This window comes from Anguilla rostrata, chromosome 16, assembly GCF_018555375.3.
Source record: "Anguilla rostrata isolate EN2019 chromosome 16, ASM1855537v3, whole genome shotgun sequence".
Taxonomy (NCBI): domain Eukaryota; kingdom Metazoa; phylum Chordata; class Actinopteri; order Anguilliformes; family Anguillidae; genus Anguilla; species Anguilla rostrata.
In genome coordinates this window covers 22,595,309-22,619,729 of record NC_057948.1, presented here as the reverse complement: position 1 = coordinate 22,619,729, position 24,421 = coordinate 22,595,309, and the positions used below count along the sequence as shown (strand labels likewise).

The 24,421-nt window shown below is 42.7% G+C and overlaps 1 protein-coding gene across 1 annotated transcript; it reads right to left on the bottom strand.

The window, feature by feature from the left end:
* Nucleotides 1-544: 544 nt before the first annotated feature.
* snx33 (sorting nexin 33) lies at nt 545-24,399 on the bottom strand. Its single transcript, XM_064311958.1, has 2 exons — nt 21,262-24,399; nt 545-3,601 (listed from the first exon to the last, which is right to left on the bottom strand). Exons 1-2 carry the CDS (start codon nt 22,697-22,699, stop codon nt 3,348-3,350), a joined length of 1,692 nt encoding a protein of 563 aa, XP_064168028.1. The 5' UTR covers nt 22,700-24,399; the 3' UTR covers nt 545-3,347.
* Nucleotides 24,400-24,421: the final 22 nt, after the last annotated feature.

Here is a 24,421-nt window from a genome sequence, read left to right as displayed (position 1 = left end):
TGGTTTCAAGAGAAATTGCTTCAGGAGCTGATTTTGCACAGCTAATTATAAATCTAACCAAATTTTCTGACACAAAAAATGTGTCTTGTCATCCTTCTAATCAAGTCTGACAATGTATTTATACAAAATTATTTGCTTTACAGGAAAATGTTGATTTTCTGATTGAGCCATTCTCCCTTTTGGCATCCTTAGCCAATGAGAGTGGTCTAAAATATTTTTTGCACAAGTAAAACTACAAAAAGCTAAGAACAACATAACTTAGAAGAACAAAAAAAAATCTGGCTCACAGTTTTAATACTGTGTAGGCATTCCACACAAAGCTGAAATACAATCTTAGATATATTTCTCGTGACACTTTGGCTCCTCCAATAAAAACCCGTGGAGGTCAGTGCGGGTTCATGTCAGAGGCGTGACAGAACAGACAATGCCGAATTCTCCCAGCAAGGTCCCTGCAGTGGTGCGATCTGTCAGGCCAATGAAAAACCTCTTTGTCTCGCTTCGGTGCACATTCCATCACCTTCAATGGCAAGGGCAAACAAAGAAACAGATTTATAACCGCTTTATTTATTAAGACTATTTATTAAGACTTTTTCAAAGATTTAACATCATGTTTAATCTGCAAAGTTAAGACAGTGCTTGCTTCCTTTGTTTTGTTGCTCCTCTTAGAAGCAGCCTTTGTTTTTTTGGAAGAAAAAAAATTCAATTGTTCTTGTACAGTACGCTCTCATCCTCGCGAGACCTGCTCCTGCTGGACCTGCCGTTTATCCCCCTCAGTCTGTGAACATTGTGCTGCCGGTGGCTGTTTGGCGAGGTCAAAGTGAGAGAGGCCTTCACGTTCTCAAACACTCGTCCATCTCCACTTTCCTCTCTCCTCTCCTTTCTCCTCTTCTCTCCTCTTCGTGATTTCCACTGCTCTCCGCGCAGATTGTTTCCCTTACTGGAAAATTACAGATCAACCAACTCCCTGACATATGGCTGAAGAAATAACATCTTTGTAAAAACACAATTTTCTTAGTTACTTACAGTAGAAGGCCATGAGGCTTGGTTTACAGAATCAGAAGCGAAGAAATGGAACAGAAAACAAAAGGTTAGAACTTGAAAAGTTGTGCCTAATTGATGGGCAACTGCCATAGCATCAAAAGGGCCACTAGTCTTTATTTTCCTCTGTATACAAACTAAGATGACCTTTTTACCTCTGGTCTTAAAACCAAATGCACCCAACAGACCCAGTCTTATTTACAGGGAAACTTCGGTCAAAATATATCATCTCTTATTTGTTGTGTAATATTTACATTATCAATGGCAGAGAACGATGCATTAAAAGAGCATTAATGTACCGGACTGCAAACCCCCACCCTCCAACCACCTCACACAGCTGTCTATTACATCACAATGACATCACTCACACTAACGCAGCTGAATTAGCGGCCTGCCAAAGGAAACCCTCTGTACCTGGGCAACACTATGGCTATCACCACAATAGATGCGCCCCCCCCGCACCAGTCACCATTGACACAATCAGGATTTAGCAAAGTAACATTCCGTACATATTACACAACATATGAAATAATAGATTTTGACTGGAGTTCCCATCTTCATAACAGGTATTTTATTATTTATGTCCATAGTAACTGGGTGATCATGAAACATTATTTAAGACAATTTTGAAAGTTGACAACTGCGCTAAATTTACCTGCACCTACACCAAATAAGTTTGAAACCATCTAACATATTTTCCTCAGTTAATTCCACATGGAACTTAAGACTTTTAAAATGAATGTGCCTGTGTTCATCAAACATTCTACAGCAGGGGTTTTTTCTAATGTGTTCCACAGGGCATCCTTTAAGAACAAGAACATTAAAGTACAAAAGATCCTTTTCTTCTTTGCATGTCACTATTGCTACATTAAAAAATAAAATAAAAAAGCAACGTAAACCAATCAATCCAAAGCTCCGCCCAACACTTAAAAGTCCCACGTGGCAATACAGAAATGTAGTCTCCCCTGTGCCAGCTCTGCCGGAACGTGAAGGAAAAAACAAAAACAAAAAGAAAAAAAAACCAACAACAGATGTAGCAGGAAGCGATGGAATCCCCTCAGAACAAAAGAAAATGCTGACATGTGAAGGGACAACTCCTTCAGGCACTTCATAGAAAAAGTCAAAATACACTTTTTTCCTCTTTCATTTGTTCATTTGTTCATTCATTCACTCATTTATTCATTTATTCAATCTTTTTCACATTCTCATCTTCAAATCTGCCTGGCAACAGTGCCCAGATGGGGCCAAACAAAGACAAGAATAAGTGCAACAAATGAAGTTAAGGCTAGCGGGGGGGGGGGGGATCTGCTCAGGTGAATGCGTTATGGCTACACACATCTTGCACTGTAAAACCCTGATCTCTACTGATCCCAGGTCAGTGCGTGAATGCTCTGTACGAGTGCCGATCTGAGAGCAACAGGGAGAAAAAAGGAAGTGGTTTGAAAGCAGTATACCTGAGCAAGGCTGTCCTCCTAATTTTAATCAACATCATGAGGACCAAGCACAGACTCTGCCAAACAGTGTGGCTGGTCAAACTATGACCAAAGAGTCTCATAAGCTGAGGGACCAATGAAAGAATACCTCTCAAATGAGGAACCTATAACAGAGGCCCTGTAAGCTGAGTGACAAATAAGAAAAGGCCTCTAACCCGAGGGACCAATCACAAGAGCCCTCTAAAATGGGAGGGATTGGTTGGGAGTCTGTGTCATGCACTGAGCTATCAGTTTTCTCTAAAAACCCCAGTCACCTGCCCCTTAATACACTACACACTTAAATTAATGAAACGTACATACACGCAACATGTGATTACAAAAGATTTCATTTAAAATGACCCCCCCCCCCCAAAAAAAAGTAGTCTATATTTTAGGTGTCCACAGAAACATGGAGTCCAGTTGTGGGGAAAAAGACTGTTCATCATACACGCGCCCTGACTAGCAGGGCCAGTTTACTTAACAGCTCCATCTTATTTCAATCCAAACAGACATTCTGTCATTCCCCACACAAGTTCTTCATGTCAGGCTTCAATGGGCATCATCATTTCATCAGTGGGTGGGGGTGTCAGGACAAGGGGTGCGACATTGGCTTTTTGGAGCCAGTGCAGAGTTAGTCGGTGCTCCATCTCAATCCTACTCCACGTCCCACTCCCCACCCTCCCCCCCCTCCCCCCAATAAAAAGGAGGAGCTAAAAGTGGAGCATTTTTATTGGCTCAACAGAGATGTGCCTACCCCCCCCATAATGCAGAGTGAAAACGGGGCTGGGGGAGGGGACGGGGGTGGGGGGGAGGGGGGGGGTGGTAGTACAGGAGGCTCTAGAGGTTGTCGTACATGTGCAGTGTACGCTCCAGCTGCTGGCCCACGCGCTGGTAGAAGGCGATCTGCTGCCGCAGGTAGGCTTGCATCATCTCCTTAAAGTCCACCTCGCGCCGCCGGTGGAAGTGGTTCATCTCGGCCTGCAGGGCGAAGCCCACGGTCCGGCACCGCTTCCGCACACCGTCCGCCTCCTCCTGGTCCATCTTCCCCTCGTCGCTCATGCGCTGGCTCTCCTTCACCTTGGCGAAAGCTCCTGGGGGAGGGGGGGAGGGAGAGGAGTGGGGATTTCAGAACAACACAATTGGCCACTGATCCCCATAAATCCAACACATTCCAGAAAACCTCTTATCCCAGCCAAAAATCCGAAGGCACACATTCAGTATAACCACAATGCACTTTGTCCTTCATCTTCCATAACTCACACTGACAATTGTTTAGTTTTCTTTCTTTATCTTCTTCCCTACTCAGCAAAATGTAGTGTCCAGCACTGGCTGAAGTGAATATAAATGTTGTCTTATGTTAAAAAAAAAAAGATACTTGCACAACTTTTGGCTTTAAGTGGTACAAAGAACCTTGTGGCCAGACAATCTGAGCCAACATGCTGTATTGGGCTCAATTCAAAATGACAATGAGCTAAAGGTATGCAGTGACCTTAGAACTAGTAAAACTGGAGTACTCTGGGTCAGTAGCACCATAAAAAAGAGGCCTGCTCCTGCTCCCACAATGCGCCATTGTTTCTCCAATACATTCTGAAGCACTGAGGGCAAAAAAAAGAAATAAAAAAGAAACACAGGGAGGTAATGCGTGAATAATAATAATAATAATAATAATAATTTGCAGAAGACAGATGAAGCCTGTGCTCTGCCTGGGTAATATTCCTACTAGCCCAGCAGGTACAGGTGTGCCCCACACAGGGTCTGTGTTGCATGTATTTTGAGGGCTCTTCATAAAGTCAGAGGTTTCCCAATTCCAAAAATCTTACGGATTATGTTAAACAGGCTATTCCACCTTCAGACAAAGAAACCTGCCGTTACTGTGGAGAGAGAACACTTTTCTGTACATCAGAGGGACAGCCTGGGGCATAAATCTGGTCTCCAAAACAGGAGAACTTTTCAACAGGACAAGCTCAACAAGTCATACCTTCAACGTTTTCCAGGATCAAAACTTACAAAAATGTTGGCAGGCACTCACTGAAGACACACACATTCACACACATCTACACTTGCTCGCTGGCATGGACACGTACACACACAAGCAAGTTGAATACTGTAAATGAACAGATATATGTACATATATTCATGTATATGATATCTGGAAGTTGAGACCTTTTGTCCTTGCATTTATCAGTTACTGTAAAAACAGAATGCCGGTTAAAAGACAAACTTAAAGGTCACTAAAAATATCTGAGACAACAACAGCGGGATCAGTGATTACACATGCATACACATGTACGCTTTCACACACTAACATATATACAAACACACTTGAAAAGACATGCACACATTCACACAAATTTTGAACATACACAGACATATTCTGGCAGGCCCCTATTTTAATAGCATTTCGCAGTGAGGGAGAAAGAATTTGGTTGACCACTTTTAAAAACATGGGAACATATTTGAACACAGTTTAGAGTGTCTCAAAATAAAGCAGTAATTCACACACTGAGTGCTTTGCTGATGGTTTGAGGGTTCAGCGCAATATTACACTAATTACGAGGAAGATCTGATTTATGGAGAGTTTTTACGAAACGATCTTCACTGACCAATATACCCCATCTCTTTCACATGCACAAGAACCTTTCACACAAGAATACACACAGTAAACCTTAGTGTGGAAATTAACAGAAGCAGAAGACCAAGCACTGCCAATCGCATTTACATGGCTACCACCAGCACTGAGGGGAAAGGGAGACTGGCTCATTAGCAGAGGGCTGCAGGTTTGAATCCCAGATGAGGCAGTTGAGTTGTACGCTCAAGGGTGCTACTGTGCCTCAACAGCTTTGGCAAATCTCCAGCTGGAAAAGGAGACGGAGTCTGACAGGTGTGTGCCACCTGAGAATTAGAGTGTTGCTCTGCTACTGGTTCCCAAAGTGGGGGGTAGAGGGGAGGGGGGAGCCCAGCAGGATGTGTGTGTACGTGTGTGTGGGGGGGGGGGGGGGGGTCTTAAAACAATGTCCTATTACTAAAACCAAAAAAGTTGAGAATACACTATTGTACAGGGCCGTCTTGCGGTCTTGTGGCTCTGAGCTGACCGTGCCCTCGCGGCCTCGAGAGAGACGAGGTGAACCAGCGGGGAAGTAGCTGCAATCCCCCACGACAGCGGATCAATGCAATAAATGCCTGCCCAAGTTCTAACACTTCAAGTTCTAAATCTCCCTATCACTACAGCCCAAGCAGAGAGAGAAGTTCATCAAGGCTGAACTGAATTAAGGGCAACTTGCTCTCTCGAATGAAGAACAGGCTCCATGGCTTGCAGAACTGGGACCTTGAGGCGACACCTGAGGAGGAACAAGGTGTGTTCTGTGCAAGGATGAAATGGCCAGGCTTTGTTCTGTGAGGTAGGGAACACTTCTTCTTCATTATTATTATTATTATTATTACTATTATTATGTTGTAGTAGTAGTAGTAGTAGTAGTAGTAGTAGCAGTTATTTAGATTGTCAACCATTTTAACCACAATTGATGCGATTAATGGGGCATTTCATGTGTGTGTTTTGTGACATAGTTCCAGGCTATGTGAATGGTATATGTGAATGTGTGCATGTGCATGTGCTCAAGTGTCTGTTTCAGTAGTTTAGGCTCATAACCAAAACTTTCTGGGTTCAAATCCCAGGTGCACTTACATAAGCACTTTGCAATATTCAGCTGTTCCAGGAATGTAAAAAAACAGATATGAGCGTGAACAGAAGACTGGTTAGAAATATGTGCCGATGAAGTCAAGTTTCACACAGCAGATTTGTGCAGGCCTAGAATACCCTGGGATCTACATTTCCACTTACAATGAATTTGATAAACAAGACACTAAACATTTATGGTTTTGTCCTAAATTTTTTAAAGAGAGGTAAAAATCCTTCCTGCATTTACTAACATGTGGCTATTTATATGTGCGTTTTTATTCCTGTGGTAGTTACAGGAATGTATATTCATTGAGTCATTTATTTGTGGTTGGCGGGATGGTTCAGATCGGTCCTCCCTTCAGCTCTCCTGCGCTTACACTGCATGATATGGATTTCCCAGCCCAATCAGGCGCCTGCGCTCTGGTGCTTTTGTGCGCGCTGCGGCTTTGACCTACTTTAACGCTCTGTGCTTTCCACATGACAAGACACCGCATCACCAGACAGGACACAGGCAAAATTAGAGGGGACGGGGAGGGGGAGCGGGGGCAAAAAAAGAAAGGGGAGGGGGGGCATTTCCAGCTCACACCATCCCACGGGAACAACCGCATTTCTGGCATAATGTCAGTCCAGCAAATCTCTGGCGAGATACGCCACCGCCAAGTAAAATGACAAAAAAGCCTGCTGTCGAAAGTATGCTGAGTGGAGGGCAGGCAAGGCCTCACGGACACGGCTTTCACTTGTTTTGGGAGGGCTCACTTTCCTTGAAAATGCCCTGGCAGTATCGTTGTTTGTTCAGCAAGAGCACATACTTTGCATTGAGTCAGGTCCCGCTGAACTTCTGACTTGGGTGTGGGGACCAGAGTAACTTTTTGCCTTTGAATCGGAGAGAGGAAAACAAAGAGAGGAGACGAGGCCCAAAACCCAGCACGGGATGCTGGGAAAATCTCCAGAGTGCAGTCTGCAAGCTGGCTGGCTGGCATTCCACCTCCCAGCAAGAGAGATTAGCTACGGATACAAATCCCAGCCGGATTAAGAGTGGAATTCTCCAGACCTGTCCCTGCCACCCCCCCTGAACCTTTGCCTAGCAGCATTCCCATGATCCCCCCAAATACATGATGTCTGTCATGGATGATGGCTCCCTTTAGTTTAGACCTGAGCTCACTGACAGACCTGACACAAAGCAGACATGTTTTTTTTTTAGCCACGTAAGCTGTCATTGGTGGTGGTGCAACAATACAAAAAAAATGCATATAAAGTAAATGATGTGTCTTTCTGTGTTTACTGTGTAGTTTGTTCACACATTATTCACACAGCTGGGGTTCACATGGGGGCAGCTGAAGCAGGGATATTCCCCAGGGTCTGGATTCCTGGGATTCTGACTGCTGGATGCAAGATGCTCAGCGTTCAATCTGTTTCATTGCACTTCCCAATATACTGTGTGTTTGTGTCTGTGTGAGTGCATTCTGTGTGTGTATGTGTGTGTTCTGAGTGCACATGCTAGTGTGGGTGTGCACAAGTGTTTGTGTCCATGTGCACATACCTCCATGTGTGCTTACAGGACTGCATGTGTGTGTGTGTGTGTGTGTGTGTGTGCAATGCCACGCAATGTCTAAATGTGTGCCTGATATCAGGATTTGTACTTTGGAGTTTGCAGGAGTTAGCAGGTTTGAGTGCAGACTGACACACAGCTTTGTTCCCTTGAGCACAGGGGTTAACACCAGCTGCCCCTGCAAATATCCAGCTAAACCAGTCATCTTCGCTCCTGGACCTGGGGAGTTGCAGAGTCAGCAATCAGTAACCAATTCAGACCCAAGAAACCAGGTGACGTGAGTTGACTGTGTAATTGACTGCTTTAATTTATCAATTAAGTGCTGAGTAACAACAAAAACCAGCAGACCCTGTGGCTCACCAGGACCAGGAATGAAGATCACTGAACCAAATAAAATCCAGCCAAATAACAGGGACAGCTAAGACCTCCTTCCAAGTTTGCAAACAACAGAGCACTGCATAATCCACTGATATTACCTTTCAAGCGGCTTTATTAAGATGAAGCTTTGAGGATCTGCAGTGCATACATACATCCTTAATCCACTGTTATTACCTTTCAATTGGCCTTATTAACTTTGAGGATTGCTAGAGTTTCTTTGCTTTTCATTTTTTAAATGGGCTTTTATTTTTAGTCAATGCACAATTGGGCTCTGCACATTATTAAGATCCAAATTTATCCATATGCATAACATTATTGTTGTCTTCTGAAATCAATAATTACCACCAATTACCACAAATATAATTAATTAACATCAGATATAGCCCGTTTCAAACCTGCAAAGAGGCAGGCTGACCCAGGGAAAGTTACAAACACCCCTCAGATCATTACATTACATTACATTTATTTGGCAGACGCTTTTATCCAAAGCGACGTACAAAAAGTGAATTTCATGGTCATAGACAACTGCTAAACACAGGTTCAGTAAGGTACAATACTTATTTTGTACAGCTATTTCTAGCCAAGAAGTTTAGTTCACACAGTGAACACTATTCAGACATAACCTCTGCAAAGTCAACTAGGCAGAAGAATAAGCTACAGTATTAGGACAAATACAAATTACCAAAAAGTGCTGGGATGGGGCAACATGTAACAAGTGTCATGAAAAAAGGGGGGGGATTTAGAGTGAAATACACAGCGTGGTGGTGGTTAGTCTAGGTATAGTCTGAAGAGATGAGTCTTCAGGCCACGGCGGAAGATGGGTAGTGAGGGGGAGGTTCGGAGAGGGACGGGGAGTTCGTTCCACCACTGGGGAGCTAGGGTGGAGAAGCCCTGTGATCCCTTTGGGCGGGTGGGAGAGGTTACAAGGCGCCCTGCTGCCACAGAGCGGAGTGGTCAAGTAGGCACATAGAATCGAGTCATGTCCTGCAAGTAGATGGGGGCTGTCCTGTTGGCAGCAGTATGAGGGCCATTTTCTTGCTGTGTGCTTAGTACTCCACATCCAAATAAATACCTTCCCGGGAGACTAGTTGAAATAGTTGAGTACTCCGGGAAACTCCAGTTTTAAGATTTTAACCAGCATTACTGTACTGCCAGAGAGCAGAGGCTTCGAGGTCAGTTCAGTCCACAGCAATGCTGTTTAACGGGGAGCTTGTATTCTTTCCAATGTTCAGAGGCAACACAAGCTGGGCCAAACTCTCAGGGGCACCAAAGATCTAAAGTCAGTCAAAAAAGAGAACACATAAAAAAGAGAGTGGGGAGGAGAGAAAGAAAGAGAGGGTAGGAAGGGGGAGGGAGAGACAGAGGGACAGAGAGAGAGAGGGAAGGTGGGATGGGAGAGAGAGGAGGAGGGACAGAAGGAGAGGGAGAAAGAGAGAGAGGAGAAGCAAGGAAGAGAGGGAGGGGGGAGGACAAATGCAGATTGTGACAGACACAGATGACAGATGAGGGAGGGAGTAGGGGACAGATGTCAGCACCAAGCACAGCACAGAACTGGGTGAGAGAAGCACTACGAGGGCAGCACTGCTGGTTCTGCGGTCACGTCCCTCCCACCAGCAGGCATGCACGCATGGCTGTGCGTTTCACATTTCCTCTTTGAGAAAGCTTTTCATCCAAGCCTCTTCCCTTCTTCCCTCTTAATTATTCCTCTGAAACTAACCGTGCTGCACATCTGGAGAAGGCCAGGCCTTGGACATGAGAGCTGCACAAAGCAGAACTTCACACATTTTTCTCAAATGTGATTTGTGATTCCTCATTTGTTTTCTGACTCAATTTACTGATACATACGTAACTTCTTTGTATAATAAATTCAATAACAGCTTGACTATGGCTAAAGGAAGCCAATCTCTTACCTCCATAGCTGTATTTTCAGCACTGATTCGCACAAAATCCTGGATACGGTTAACATTTCAGGTGAAATGCGCTCTCGTTTTTGCTGTCTCAGTTTCCTGGTTTCCTTGCTCCTTTGTAGCAGTGAGTAATTAGTCTGGAGAGGAGACCACATTTAAAGGAAAAAGAGAAATCAAAAGTCTTCCATTTTGAGCCAGAAAGAACCCACTATGCTTCTTAAATCACAGAGCTCACCGCATAAGCAAAATGCGTTTCCCTTCCCAGAGAACAAAGAGCAAGCAGAGAGGCCTGGAATTACGGAGAGTACGAAATCTGACGTGACAAAATATCGTTAATCTGGGAAACGCTGCCATCCGTGATCGTGCGCAATAAAGTGCAGTTCCCTAGGACACGGGGGAAATTCCAAACAATGGAGGCTTTTCCTCGAGTCAGAACCTAATAATGGAGAACACATGGAGTTGGGCTGAGCAGATAGCTTTAAAATGTGAAAATATGCAACATTAACGCTGAATTAAAACGAGGGGATCTGAGAGACGGGTCCAAAGTCACTGTGATTCTGGCACGCTCGCGATGATGTTTGCCTTATTTATTTTCTTTAAGGAGGAGTGCGCTTCCTTCCAATCTCACAGGAACTGCCCCTGCACCCAGTCTTGGCAGCTTGGCTCTTGTAATTTTAGTTTTTATATAAAACTGGATAGACTGGAAACACATTTCTTTGCTTTAGCCCCAATCAAAAACTTATTGAAAACTTGAACCAGTTTGTAAAGGGCTCTGTCCTGAGGCATCATCAGAATATGCAAACGGAGTTGTGCTGTCTTCCTTTGCACACAACTGTTGCCGCAGCAACAGCATGAAACTGACAATAGCCAGACTGCTGTACATAGGGAACCAAGTATAATATGGACAAGGAACATGAAGCATAACCTTTTTTTCTCTGATATTTGAGATTCAGTGGAGTTGCTGGAGTATTAATAATAATCGCATATTTTATTTATATTGTGCATTTCATTTTATAGTTAAATTCTCAAAGCGCTTTACAAGAGCAGTTAGGTGAATTAAACATCATAGAAACTTATATTGCATATAAAATACACTATATAAACTGTATAAAGGGAAAAAGTACAATGAGCATAAAATCTATTTGAAACAAAAATGTTCCAAAAACAGAAGGAATTGATGCAAAACACTACAAATAAAACAGACCTGAAGGAGACGTAATGGTTTAACTGAGATTGTGAAACCAATGCGGCAGAAATTTCATTTTAAGCCAGTTTTTGGGGAAACACAGGGACTTGGCATGACGGAGAGAATCAGGCTGATTGTCATAAAGACACGAGGCGATGGAGCAAAACGCCACATCACCCACAATGTGTACGTGAGTTGAGAGAAGACTGCAAAGTAAACGTCCAGTGTTATATGAACTCGTACAGTTTATGAGTTCCTTATGGCCAGAGTGGACTCATATAAACTCTGTTAGAGTTTAATTAACATGGGCATTTTACTGCGGATGACGCTAAGACCGCAGTGGGTTTCAGAAAGCAAAAACAAAATGTAGAAAGGGGTTAAACAGCACTGTCTCTCTCTAGTACTGCTTTCTGTGAACGAGCACTTATCGCCACAGTAATCTTAAAAAATGCCACATTACAGCATTCTCTGATTGTTATGCAAGAAGTGTTTGAAATCATTAGCTTAAGGAGGAAAATACTTGTTTGTTGGAGACTATTGATAAATATACAAACACAGCATACTCCATCTGGCTCAGCATGACTCTGATTAATAGGACTGTTGCTGCCAATGTTTGTCATTATACCAGGCCAGTATGTCTTCTCCATCCCACACAACTTTGCATTTCCTCTTGCAACACCGTGCAACACAGTCTATCCCTACTCATGTGGCAGAGGTGAGCTCTGCCTCTCTCCAAGAGCATACTTTTGTGACATTTTCAGTGCATGACATAAAAAGTGCATATTTATCCTCTTCCTGATATCAATATGACAGCCTCAAATCAGGGCTGAAGGGAACTTTTAAACCAGCCATCATACCTGTCATTTTAAACCAGTTCTAAGCTTCAGTAACTAATCAAGTTGTATGGTTATATCCCACATTTACATGGAGCAGATTTAGCAGATACTCCAGAGCAATGTATACAAATTTTATGTGCCCCAGCTGGGAATCTAACACACAAGCCTAACTCCCTAACCATTACACCACACTGTCATCTTGTACAGCTTGCACTGTTTAATCACAATGGCAGTTTATCACTGATGACTTGTAGTCTTATAGCTGTTAGTTGACTCATCTCTTATAGCTGTTAGTTGGCGTTCTGATTACTTACTAACACATCACTGATGTGTTGCTTACTACCGTAATCTCCTGTTCTGGCAGTTCTTACATACAGCATGTATCCGGCTGCAATGGTCTATGGCATGTGTCACTCTTGCTAAGAGTACCTGCCAAACAAATTCATAATAAGAAAAAAGAAAGTGGGATTTGTTCTGGAATTAAAAAGTGAAACTATGATATGGTTATTTAAATATATTAATCGCACCTCCTGCAACTGTACAGAATTTTCAAATGCTGTTTTTAACCTGTCGCTTGCTTTTCACTTCAAAACATTTTTCAAATAACCAAGCGTACACTGCTAATCAGACAGCAGTGCTTGCTGAGATGGATTAACTTGGTCTCATCTGTCTTTCTCAGGGAAAACCAATGCCACTGATACATCCAAATGGCAAATCTTGAGTTGTTGTCAGTGCATTCATACACTATTGATTCATTAAAGCACTTATTACAAAATCTTTCATTCCTATTGACTCGCTTGCTGGAAAACCCAGGCAAGTTATATCTGCAATAAAGCACAATGTCAATGGAATTTTATACAACAAAGAATTAAATTTCTAATTTAAGCCTCTATAAAAAATGTGACCAACCCCAAACTGCACCAATCAGACCGGAACATAACAGTAATGGGGTTAGTGGCTCTAAAGCTTTCATCTTGAAAACAATGAAAATGTTAAACTGAAAGCCATAGGAACACACAGAAGAGTGTAGTGACATTTGGGCAGCATTACTGTGGTCTGACCTCAAAAGAGGGTACAGAGAGCCATGCTAATGAACTCCAAGGAGGAGCCAAGAAACACGACCAAAAGTCAAAAAACATCCTTTCTCAGCTCTGTTGCTCTCTTGCTTTAAACTTTACCTTAACTTTATAAAATGTTTGCAGTAGTATAAAGCAAAGTTTCACCGAGTTATTGCTAATTTCATGGACCATCAAGTGTGTAATTATGTCATATTCTTTGCAATTCATAGTACAAACAAAAATGTATCTACCTGTTCATCTTTACAAAAACTTTCAGTGTACACACAATTTACTGTTTTAATTTCAGATTTGTAATTGCAGAGTGTTCAGCTGACCTGCAGTCAGAGGCTTTCTGTTCTAACGACAGGGAGAGGGAGTCTGTAAGAACACCTGTGGTGACATTACTTGACTGCAACTATGAAACTTCAGAGAAACCATTAAGATGCCATCGCCGACCCCCGCCCCCCACCCACCCACCCACCCACCCACACAATCTACACTACCTTCTTCATAACTGCAAACATACCCAGTTTCTGCACAGACTGGTTTTCAGCATACATGTCTTCACACCAGTGATGCCAGGGTTTTCATGGTCCCATTCTCAGGCTGTTTAAGCAGTGTGTCAGTCAGAGGAAGCACTACTGATTTGCAGCAACACCCTGAGAAAGGGCTTCTGGTCCAGAGACAACACTGCAGCTGCAAACCAGCTCTCAAAGCTGCAGCACACTTTCCCTGATAAGCAAAATGGCTTTATATTGATCTGTACCTCTCATAAATCATATGAAATAACAACTGAGGCCTGACACCAGCGGATCTCTGGTGGATACCACTGGTACACAGTTGTTTATATGGGTATATAATTATAATACATATATATGACAGTAGAAAAAGCCTTGTGAACAATGTGCTGCTTTGTGTGTGAGGTGTTGGTTGTACCAAGAATATGTCAGAGAGGCAATCTGCTGTAGCTACACACTCAAAAGTATGAAATTCGGGCATTATTAGCTGAACAGCTTTAATTAAAGGCATAACGGAGGATTCAAATTAAAATCTTTTGAGAGTTTGTTCTCACAATATGGTACTAAAAAGCCTCTGTTAGACATGCACACATACACACACTCACATGCATACATACACACACATGCACACACATACTAAAGTCAATCATAACCAAGCCTTAATATGCCTTTCTTTATCACGGTCAGTAAAGAGATCTGAATGATCTGCTCCAGACCTCAGAGAGCCCATTAGCAGGGACAGGACGGGAAGACAGACTATACCTGGATATAGCCTTTACACTAAAAGCATCCGGCAAAAAAGCTACATATGCTGTCCAAGCTTGTCTTAGGAACCTGCTGGCACACACGCCCATAAAGAGGATTTTGATTTAATGCCAAAAGCCACTAATTTCTGTCTTCACCTTTTTATTATCAATCTCCTATGTACTACAGCTTGAACCCCACCCAAATGCTGGTCCACCCTACACATCCCTTTCCTCTAAGTGTTCTGTCCTGAATTCGTTCAGCTATAAGTCAATTATGGGGGAGTTACATAATGAAGATGACATTATGCTATTGCATACTATGCATACTAGCCATTAATCTGCAGGGAGAGACACACCTCTTCATATTTTGTGAATGAGCTACAAATCTCATGTCAGCCATTAGATAAATCTTAAAGTGTTGTTAAGAAGGAAATAAAGGGTCAGAATTTGGGTCACTCTGAATTTGTTTGTGTTTTAGAGGGCAGGAAAGTAGGGGTGGGAGTGTGAGGCTTTGTGACATTACACTGGGCAGAGCTACTGCAAACAGCAAATCCACTTTTCCCTCTTTAGCAAAAAAGTAGTATTGGTTCAAATGCTGAGTCACTAGGATCCTGATTGATAATTCACAGACATGGATCCAGACACACCGACAGAGGCCCCGCCCACAGTGGGCTCCTTCATTTCAGGGTTGTAATGGATGTCGTTTCTCTTTAAAGAAAAGTTGCCCGATTGAGCACTGAAACCTTATCCTCCACAACAAATCGATGGCCTGCTGTTGACTGCTGGATTTAGTTACTTGTGTTACAACCTTGACTTGACATTTGCATGTCCAGCATAGCTTGTGCTCATAACTGAATTTACCCATCTACTAGTTCAAGATTACTGAACCTGTGGCTATCAAACTGCATGCAAGTAAACCACTTAGCAGCCAAGCTAGTTGCGAGCGAGCATTCTTTACTGATGCTTACAGAAGCTGAAGTTCTTTTGTTCTTTAGTTGTGATTTCCCTAATAGTAACAGTGACTCCATACTGGTTACTCTGTTTGTTTTCAGTATACACACATACCTGCAACAGGGGGAAATCCTTAACATGCCACTGCAAGATTTCAGCAAGAGATCCACCCCTTTTTAATTTCAGCAAACTACACCTTAGATATTTGCCTCAGCAAATTCTGGGTGAGAGTGATCTGTTCGTTAGGGTTCAAAGCTTCATATCAGGGTCTCCTACCTAGAATTATTAACCCTTTAAGGTGAGGTCACAAATATGTGATTAGAATGATCTTAACTAAACATTCAAATGCTAATTTAACAATCACTACTGGTAAATGAAAGCAATGTAGACCTTGGACACTGAAAAACAATTCCCAAAAAAACTAGACTTTAAATGACCTACTGGTATTCAACAGTACAGGTGAGCACATTAATATTACAGTACAGTGGAAAGCGAGGAGGCATAAGGGCATATCAGTTACAATAACCAATAGCAGACAAAAACGGGCACCATAGTTCTCTGCAGGCGACAGATATGTTTTTACCTAAAAATCACTTTAAACTCCTGAGCATCGCACAAAGTACATTGTTTGTATGCATCTTCCTGCAGATTGTGTGAAAAACATGAGAGGGTTGAGATATAAAGTAGGCTATTGTTTTGCTACAGCTGAAAAGACTGTGACAGTGATCCTCAATCCCTGGTCCTGTAAAGTTGCAGGGTTTTGCTTAAAATCAGCAACCAATTCAGATTTTTTACAAACTAAGTGAGGTGAGTTAATTGTATAATAAAGAAATCAATTCAGTGCTGAGTAACAGCATACACCAGCAGACCCTGCAGCTCTGCAGAACCAGGTATCAGGTGCCACTAGCCAATAGGACGGCAGGGTCTCACACGATCCCAGAAATATTTCTGTTCCAATAAAGAATAAAATAAAATATGTATGCGTGCATAACATCACAGCTGAAATGTGTAAAAATGAGATTTATTTGAAGCTGCCCTTGCTTTAATCAGAGAATCCCAGGTTACCAAGAGATTGACCTCTGTCCTCCCCTAACATCCTGATAGGTAGGCTAAGTTGCAACAGCGAGAGCTACACAAAGCACAGGTTACTCTAGTTTCCCTTTCTGTTGTCAGGTGGTGACAAGCCGTATGGTGATCCGCTCCCCTAACTGGTTTCAGTGGGCGTGTCGAGCCTGTGGGGTGTGAACAGGTGGATTGCAAAAGGACACTGCAAAAAAAAAAAAAGCCACATTCCAGGAAAGCATGGACGGATCCCGCCAAGAAACGCAGAAGGTGAAGCCAGCTGTTTGATTAAGATTGCAACACCCAGCACCACCCATATTTCCCCTGAGAAACAGGGAGAAGTTACAGCTTACTCAGAACTGGCAGTGCCAAGATTTCATCCACCCCCGTCACATGTAGGGTGGTTCACAGTGGCCGCTTTGATCATATGCACTAAGTCACCTTGACTACAGATGTAGAAAAATCGCACAACATACAGTATCTATAGGACGGAGCCAAGAACCCTGCAACACATTCATTTGGATTATTTTCCACTGGAGCCAGACTGGCTTATTACACTGTTCTGCACTATATCTACTCCACAGTAGACAACGTGTCACAATGACCCAGCCTGGTTCCAGCTCTACAGTGGGAAAGGGGTATAATGAGCCAGCCAAATTCATGTCAAATCTACCCTCAGTGGGTTGCAAGGACCAGTGTTGTGATCCATTGGCACAGTGTAGGACTGATAACCTTGCCTAACCTAATCTGACCATTTTATTTTTCATTCTGTTTCATTCTGATCTGCAGCGTAGTCCCACTCCCAGCTGCAGAACAGCATTGCACTCGGGGAAATTAAAAACAGACACTGAGCTGTAGTGGCATGTGTGCTCCTATTTCAGTGAGAGGAGGTATGGCATACACTGCATTTCCTTTTTTAAAGGTAAATAAGTAATAAATAATTTTTTTTAAAGTGTTTATCGCTAAGGGCAGGTCACATACGTGGTAAATAATAGGAGTTCAGGGGGCTCTGAATCTTTGAGAACCCCTGGTTTCGAGCATGTGTGTGTATTTTTGTGATGGACAGCAGTTCAGATGGGGAGGTAGATGAGTAACTAAGCTGAGGAAAGCCTTTCATGTGAGACTGCTGGGCCCTGAGACCAGACAGTGCAGGGAGAAAATTACCTGCCAGGTTCTAAATCTGCACCCCTCAGCAGAACAGTGTGCAGGACAACACCTTTCTAAACTGGGGTGTAGGGACCCCTGGAGACCCATGAAGGAGTTCTGTCAGGTCCCCCAAATAAACTTATTTAACAATATTTCCCCTTTTAAGAATACTTTGTTTATAGTTCCATATTTCATAAGTAACCTATTTTAAACTTTCAGTTTAAAGTAACCTGTGTCTGATTTAAACAACCTTGACATTGTCACAATCATTTATATTGCATGGTGCATTTATATTATATATATTCATATTGTACTAATGGCATGTCTGGTATAAAGCCATAATATATGATGTCTTCATTTATTTTAATTTTTTTCTAAATAACTGTGTTAATAACTGTACTGGGTGCTGGATAAACTTGTGAACAGTTACTCATTTCACCACCAGAAAGTGGTTATTTAAGAAGCCTTGGCATAACATTCAGGAAGATATACATGAGACACCATATCAGGTAGTTCCAGTGATGTGGTCTCTGGAATCTCACCTGGTTTGGTCAGGGAAGGACACTGCCCACTCTCATTCCTCACTGCTACTCACAAAACCAGCTTTGTGGAGTAGAGGTGCGAGAACTTGATTTAAGGCTATCAGATTAGGGGTGTGTAATACCCCTGAGCAACATACTTTACCTGAAAACCAGTAAATATCCAGTAAATATCTGCCTGTATAACAATAAAAAAGACATCAAAGCAATGAACGGCCCCCAGGATAATGGTGCCTGTTAAGTGAATAAATATATCAGCCCCCCATCCCTTGAGCATAATATGTGTTATTTTATTATGTAGTGGTCTGCACGGCAAATTGGGATGTGTATTTGCACTAATATAGAAGCACAATATTGGTTCTGCTGTGGTCAGGTTGCTGTAAATAAACTAACAGAGGATGGTGTAAAGACCAATCAGAAGGCCCTGATATCCAGTCACATGATGTACGTTGTCTTCCACCAGTGAGAATAATACTAAGGGATGTGGGAATGATTTAAAGCTGCAGAAAACTTTGAAAGAGAATAGAATGACAGGAATGGCCATCTGGTCTTCTGTAATTCTCTCAGACATTTGTTCTACATTATCAACAAAAAAAAATCCCTATAAGGTTTGTGGAAAAAAAATGAACCCAATCTGTTCTGCATTTATTTTGAGCCTTACAGAAAAAAATAATAATGCTGGTAATTCCGCAAGACAAGAATGTAAAGGTGTTTGTTTGGCCTTTCCATACAAACAGAAAGCAACTGAATAATGTGGCAGATGCTGAAATCTGTACCTAAAGCAGCAAGCAGCAAGTCCATGAAGTGAACATTTCTTATCAGGCATTTGAAAGACAGAATAAAAAAAATATGTGCTTTATGGGAACTGCACTGCGAAGCCCACAGATTCCTAGCGCCATTATCTTGACAGTAAAATACAGTACTCTTGCTTTTATTTGTCTTGTTTGGAGCCAAACAGGTTTAGCATAATGACTCTAATGTAACCTAAGCCAACATTCACACCTACTGTAGAGCCGGTGCAAGCTAATGGCCATCTCCATGGTGACAGGCGGCCACAATCACCTTGGGTAATTTAATGTCGGAGGAAGGATAGGTCCTGTTGTTTCCTCTATGTTAATAAATGCCTCATAGTCCTACCATACTGCGTTGCCTTATGATATTTATGAAGAGTACTGCTGAACACACAGAATCATGCCCAATAAGTCATCTGCACCAGTGTCTCTCAAACAGTGGGGTTTGAACTATTTACTTGAGAGGTCAAGTAGAATAGTCCGTAAGAAAGGCACAACACTATGGAAACAAAATCGGTTTTTAAAGGCAGACTATGCAGGATTTTTACATCAAAATATTATAAAATAAGCGTGCCATATCTACGATGCACTGGCAATCTATGTCTTTAATTAGTTTTGCTAAATTTGTGCACCCTTTACCTGTATTTCTTATTCTAAAATGTGTTTGGGGCGTTTCTGGGCGTGGCACTCCGTTCTGTGTGGGGAGGGGTGGGCGTGGCTACACAACCTGTGATTTGGGATCAGATTGCATTACTTTTCTTCGGTGGCGTCAGCTGAAGTTTAAACCATTGTGGAGTTGGCCTGTTTTCTGTTGAACCTGTAAGTTACTTTTAGCTAGTTACCTTATGCAGCTAGATGCCAAAGTTGGGTAGCTTTTGTATCAAATTCTGTTCTTCTATCAAGATGTCTTGTCTTGTCTCTCTGGTGCATGTATTAGCCTACATCAGCCATAATCTTAGTTTATGGACATATTACCAGACAATATCAATACGACCATAATCTTATTGTGCATCCCTAATGTAGACCTTGTGCTCTTCTAATAAAACCAAACTCACTCTGTACATAGACAATAGCACAGTCATGTAGAAACTAGTTAAGTTCTCAAGTATTAAAAAAAAAGTTTCAAACCATAAGTGTATATAAAAACAATGTCAGCCAAAGGTGTTCACCATGTGACATAACCACATGCTAAACATTCTAAATGGTGACATAAAGCATGCTAATGTAGGATGCTAGGCTAACTGTGACATAGTGTAACTCATGATGTCACATTTGGATTGTCAAGAAGCAATCCAAATCAACCCAAGAGAAGTTAGGCCTCTCAACCCCTGTTACAATGACAGTAAATATCTCTTGTATTAGAAGTGTGCCACACAGCTGGCATGCAGGATGCATGACAGTGCACAGTACAGTAATATGCTACTAAAAGGAGTAGCTAATTTTTCATGAAGGAAAGTAAGACATATATTATAACTCTGGTAGAGTGGGAAGTCATAAGATGTTAAACAAAAGCATAAGTGGTGCAGTCAGGCACATCACCTCAGAGTCCAGGAGATGACGAATCATGGAGGGACTCAAGGGTCATGTCATTTTTTAAGCCAAGAGTAGGTGAGACTATTTAAAGGGCATTTTCATTACGAAGCACTGTTATGTATTGTGACACAGCTGCGTGGCGCACTTTTTAAATGAGAGATATTTACTGTCATTGTAAAAGGAGTCAAGGAGACTAACTTCCTTCAGGTTGATTTGGATTGCTTTGTGACAACAAGTGTCATCGTGAGTTATGTTGCAGTTAGCCCAGCATCCTACATAACCAAGTTTTATGTCACCATTCATCACATTTAGTCATTATCCAGGTGACATTTTCAGTTAAAGCCTTTATGAAAAACACTAAATTTAACGTTTGACCAACATATTTTGATGTGATAACATCTTTCCTGAATGTTGGTGGTCCAGAGGACCTGGCCTCCCACCAACAGACCCATGTATTTGCATTTTCTAAACATGCTAAGGATGAGGGAATTTGAGGTCCTGGCTGCGGTCTCAATCAACAGCGATTAAGGAATTTAACTTCACAAATGTAAGCTGCAAGGACACCTCTTTCCAGACTGCGAGGCAAAGAATTAATTGTCTGTTATCTTTTACCTGGTTACACTCTCTCAAACTGGCAAACTGTATATATCAGTATTTGTAACACAAATGCTAAAACATGGCCGGTTGCCCTACTGTGTAGGTGACAGAATGAGTGAAAATTTTAATATTCCCCAGGTCTAATTTATTTTTATTCTCAGTATGTTTAAGTGTAAAGAAAGAATAAAATATAAAGTTTGAGTTTATCTGTAGGCCTACTTTGAGTTCCTTCAGGTGGTACTGAAAATGACAGGACAAATATTATTGAATTTGTTTACCTTTCTGCAGGTGAATGATGTCGGGGAAGTTTGCGAGCAGACCCTGGTAGAGAGACAGCTTGTCCAGCATGTGGAACAGGTCATACTTCGGTTGCTCGGCAAACATCTCCCCGATGTTCTCGTAGGTCCGTCCTGTGTGCGATATGGCGGTGTTGAGGGCATCAGAGCAGTGGGGAGGATCCAGAGTGAATGCCTGGCTGATGGACTGGAAGGCGTTCCCCAGCTTCTGGAACTCCTTCCGGAAGCCTCCCAGATGCTTGCGCACCAGCTCGGAGGCCACGTGCGTGAGCTGCAGCACGCTGTCGTCCATCTTTTTGGCGAAGGCCTTGAAGGAGTCCACCCTCTCCTCTACGTCCTGCAGGTCCTGGTGCTCATTGGGAATCTGGAAGGTGAGCATGAAGTGCGCGCCCACCATCTCGTCCTTCTCTGCCCGCCGCTTTCCCAGCTTCCACTGCTTGTCGTCGGCGCACATCAAGAAGTGCTCAAAGCCCTCATACTGCGAGAGCACCGGATGGCTGGTCATGTGGTCCATCCATAGGATGAGCCGCCGCTTGCGCTTCTCAATGAAGTCCTCCTCGAAGCGACCTGTGGCCTGCTTCTCGGGCAGGTGGGGGACAGAGATGACCGTGAACTTGTGCAGCAGTCGGTTGTACAGCCAGTCAAAATGCTTGTAGCGGCGGTACACAGGCCGGCCTGTGTGGCTGGGCGTCACGCGATATGAGATGTAGGTCTTTATGCCCTTGAACTTGGTCTGCTTGGTGGGGTCCTCTATGGAGCAGGAGAACGGCTGGGGGCTCTCCTTCCACTGGGGCCCCCAGGAGCCCATTTCGATAGTGTAGGACTCAGCGATCTTGGCCATCATGGGCACATCACCCAGCACGAAGGCCTCCACTCCTGAGCGTACGAAGCTGGAGAAGCGGTTCAGGTTGCGTCCAACCATGCTCCCCTTGCGAGAGCTGGAGATGCTGTCCTGCCGCTCCATGTGGGGCTTGTGGGGGCGGTAGTGGACATTGGGGTTGCCGCTGTAGGAGCTCTGGTGGTGGGCATGTCCATTAGCCCCCACACCCCGCCGGGGATCCTCGTCCTCCACCACCGTGGAGCTGTCATCCCAGTCATCCCAGTCATCATCGTCATCGTCGTCGTAGCTCGGCCGCATGTGTAAAGGCGTGTGTGGAGCAGAGGGGAAGTAGGAAGACTCGTTACCTGGGGAACCAGGAGGACTCATGGAATAGTCGGTCAGGTTGGAGTTGGAACGCGGCCTAATTATCTCCACATAGGAGGCCGGGAAGAGGCCTTTCTCTCCCCGGCTGTTCTCACCCTGAAGCCATCCGTCCACCGAGTTCTCGTCAAAGATGACCAGTTCCTCATTCTCCTGTATGCTGATTTCCTCTTTGTTTTCACTTTGGAATGTGTAAAGCGCCTTGGCTTTTAGTGACATTTTGACAAACTCCTCTGTTTGATGTCAGTAATCAAAATGATATTCAGACCCTTTCGTCCCCCCAAAAATTGATCATTGCATTGTTGTCCCTATGCAAATACTAACATTTAGCTAATAAATTCTCTATATAATTGCTGAGCTCATCGTCAGCAATTCGTCAGCCACTTCTCTAACTGCAGCGAGTGGGGCTCAGTCAACACCTGTTTGGCCTGCCTAGAAAATTAAGTTGCAAGACAACTGATATATTTTTAATGACCCGCTCTTCATATGACACTGAGCAACCGATAACAGAAAGCTAACAAACAGTAATATTGTAATAAAGATTGGAATTTCTGGTTGCAAAGCAATTTGATCTGTGTTTGTTTACCATAGTGAACACAAGACAGGAACTGGTAAATTGCCGAGCGTTACCTCTTTTGAATTTAACAGTGCGCACAGGTTAAAATGTAGACCAGTCCCCTCAGTACATTAAAATAAAAATTAAATAATAATTAAAATACAACGTAAATTGTGTTCTTTGGTCCGTTTATCTGTATAATACCAAAATAAAAACTAGCACAACTATGAACGATGTAAAACAAACATTCACAATATGCGTATTCTTTTTAAAGTAGACTATGGCTTTGTTTTCTAGACGTCCGTAAAAGAATAACAATCTGTAATAAAACTACTTTCCCCCTTCTGATCAATACAATGTAAACTAATTTTGTACGTTAATGACCTGACCTAATAAAGGCTTAAATGTTCTATGGCAAAAGTGAATTGCCAAAGCCTTGCCTTTCGTCTTCCAGTCGGGACAATAAAACTGTGCATAAATAAATCACTTACGACAATTCAATGTGTCGAATATATTTTTTTAAATACGCTATCCTCTCATAAACACATGACTAAATCCATATGCAGAATGGATCAGTCCTCTCGTTCGCTTCAGCTAATGATGAGGTGATCGCATAAAATAAGAAAACTGCGACATTTTCATGTGAAATGCATGTAGCCTATTCATATTAGGGTGTATGATAACAACATTAACTGCCTGTAAACATTACCGTTCTAACTTCGGTGTTCGTACAAATATTTACCGCATTTTACCCTCAATGTGAAACAGAGTTTAAAAGCAGCTGAGTAGCTCCACTTATTGTCCTTAAATCCCAAAGACAGAAGAAGAATCCCCAAAGAACAACGATAAGAAATGATGCACCGGCTAATAAAAAAAGTTATTTTCACCATAAAAAGGTCAAAGACGGCACATTTATTGTAATCCTGGTCGACCCTCTTTTCTTAAGCGAGTAGATCGCTAATCCTGTAAACAGAAAAATAAAAGTCTTCAAAAACAGGCTAGTTGTACATCCCATTGGCTGACAGGAAAACACGAGATCAAAACATTATCTCAACATTTCGTTACAGCACAAAGACAGAGTGCCCGGGGAGGAGAGAGGAGAGGCATTCTGAGGAGAGATGAGTAATGATAATGTCCTAGTGCATTGTGGGTTTGGTCCACATTCCTTTTAAATCTTGCCCCATTTTAAGGCGAAATATATTTAGCTGAATCGCTCGCTGGTCCTTAACGTGGTCCCTGATGCAATGATCACAATATGCTTTATCGTGTCAAAGTGACCCACAGCTATTTAATGAAAACAGTTGTGTCTTATGATCTCGTGTTATTTTCTGTCGCCTGCTCAGTAACAATGTAGACTCTTTCCATGACGTGTTAGCATAGACAAT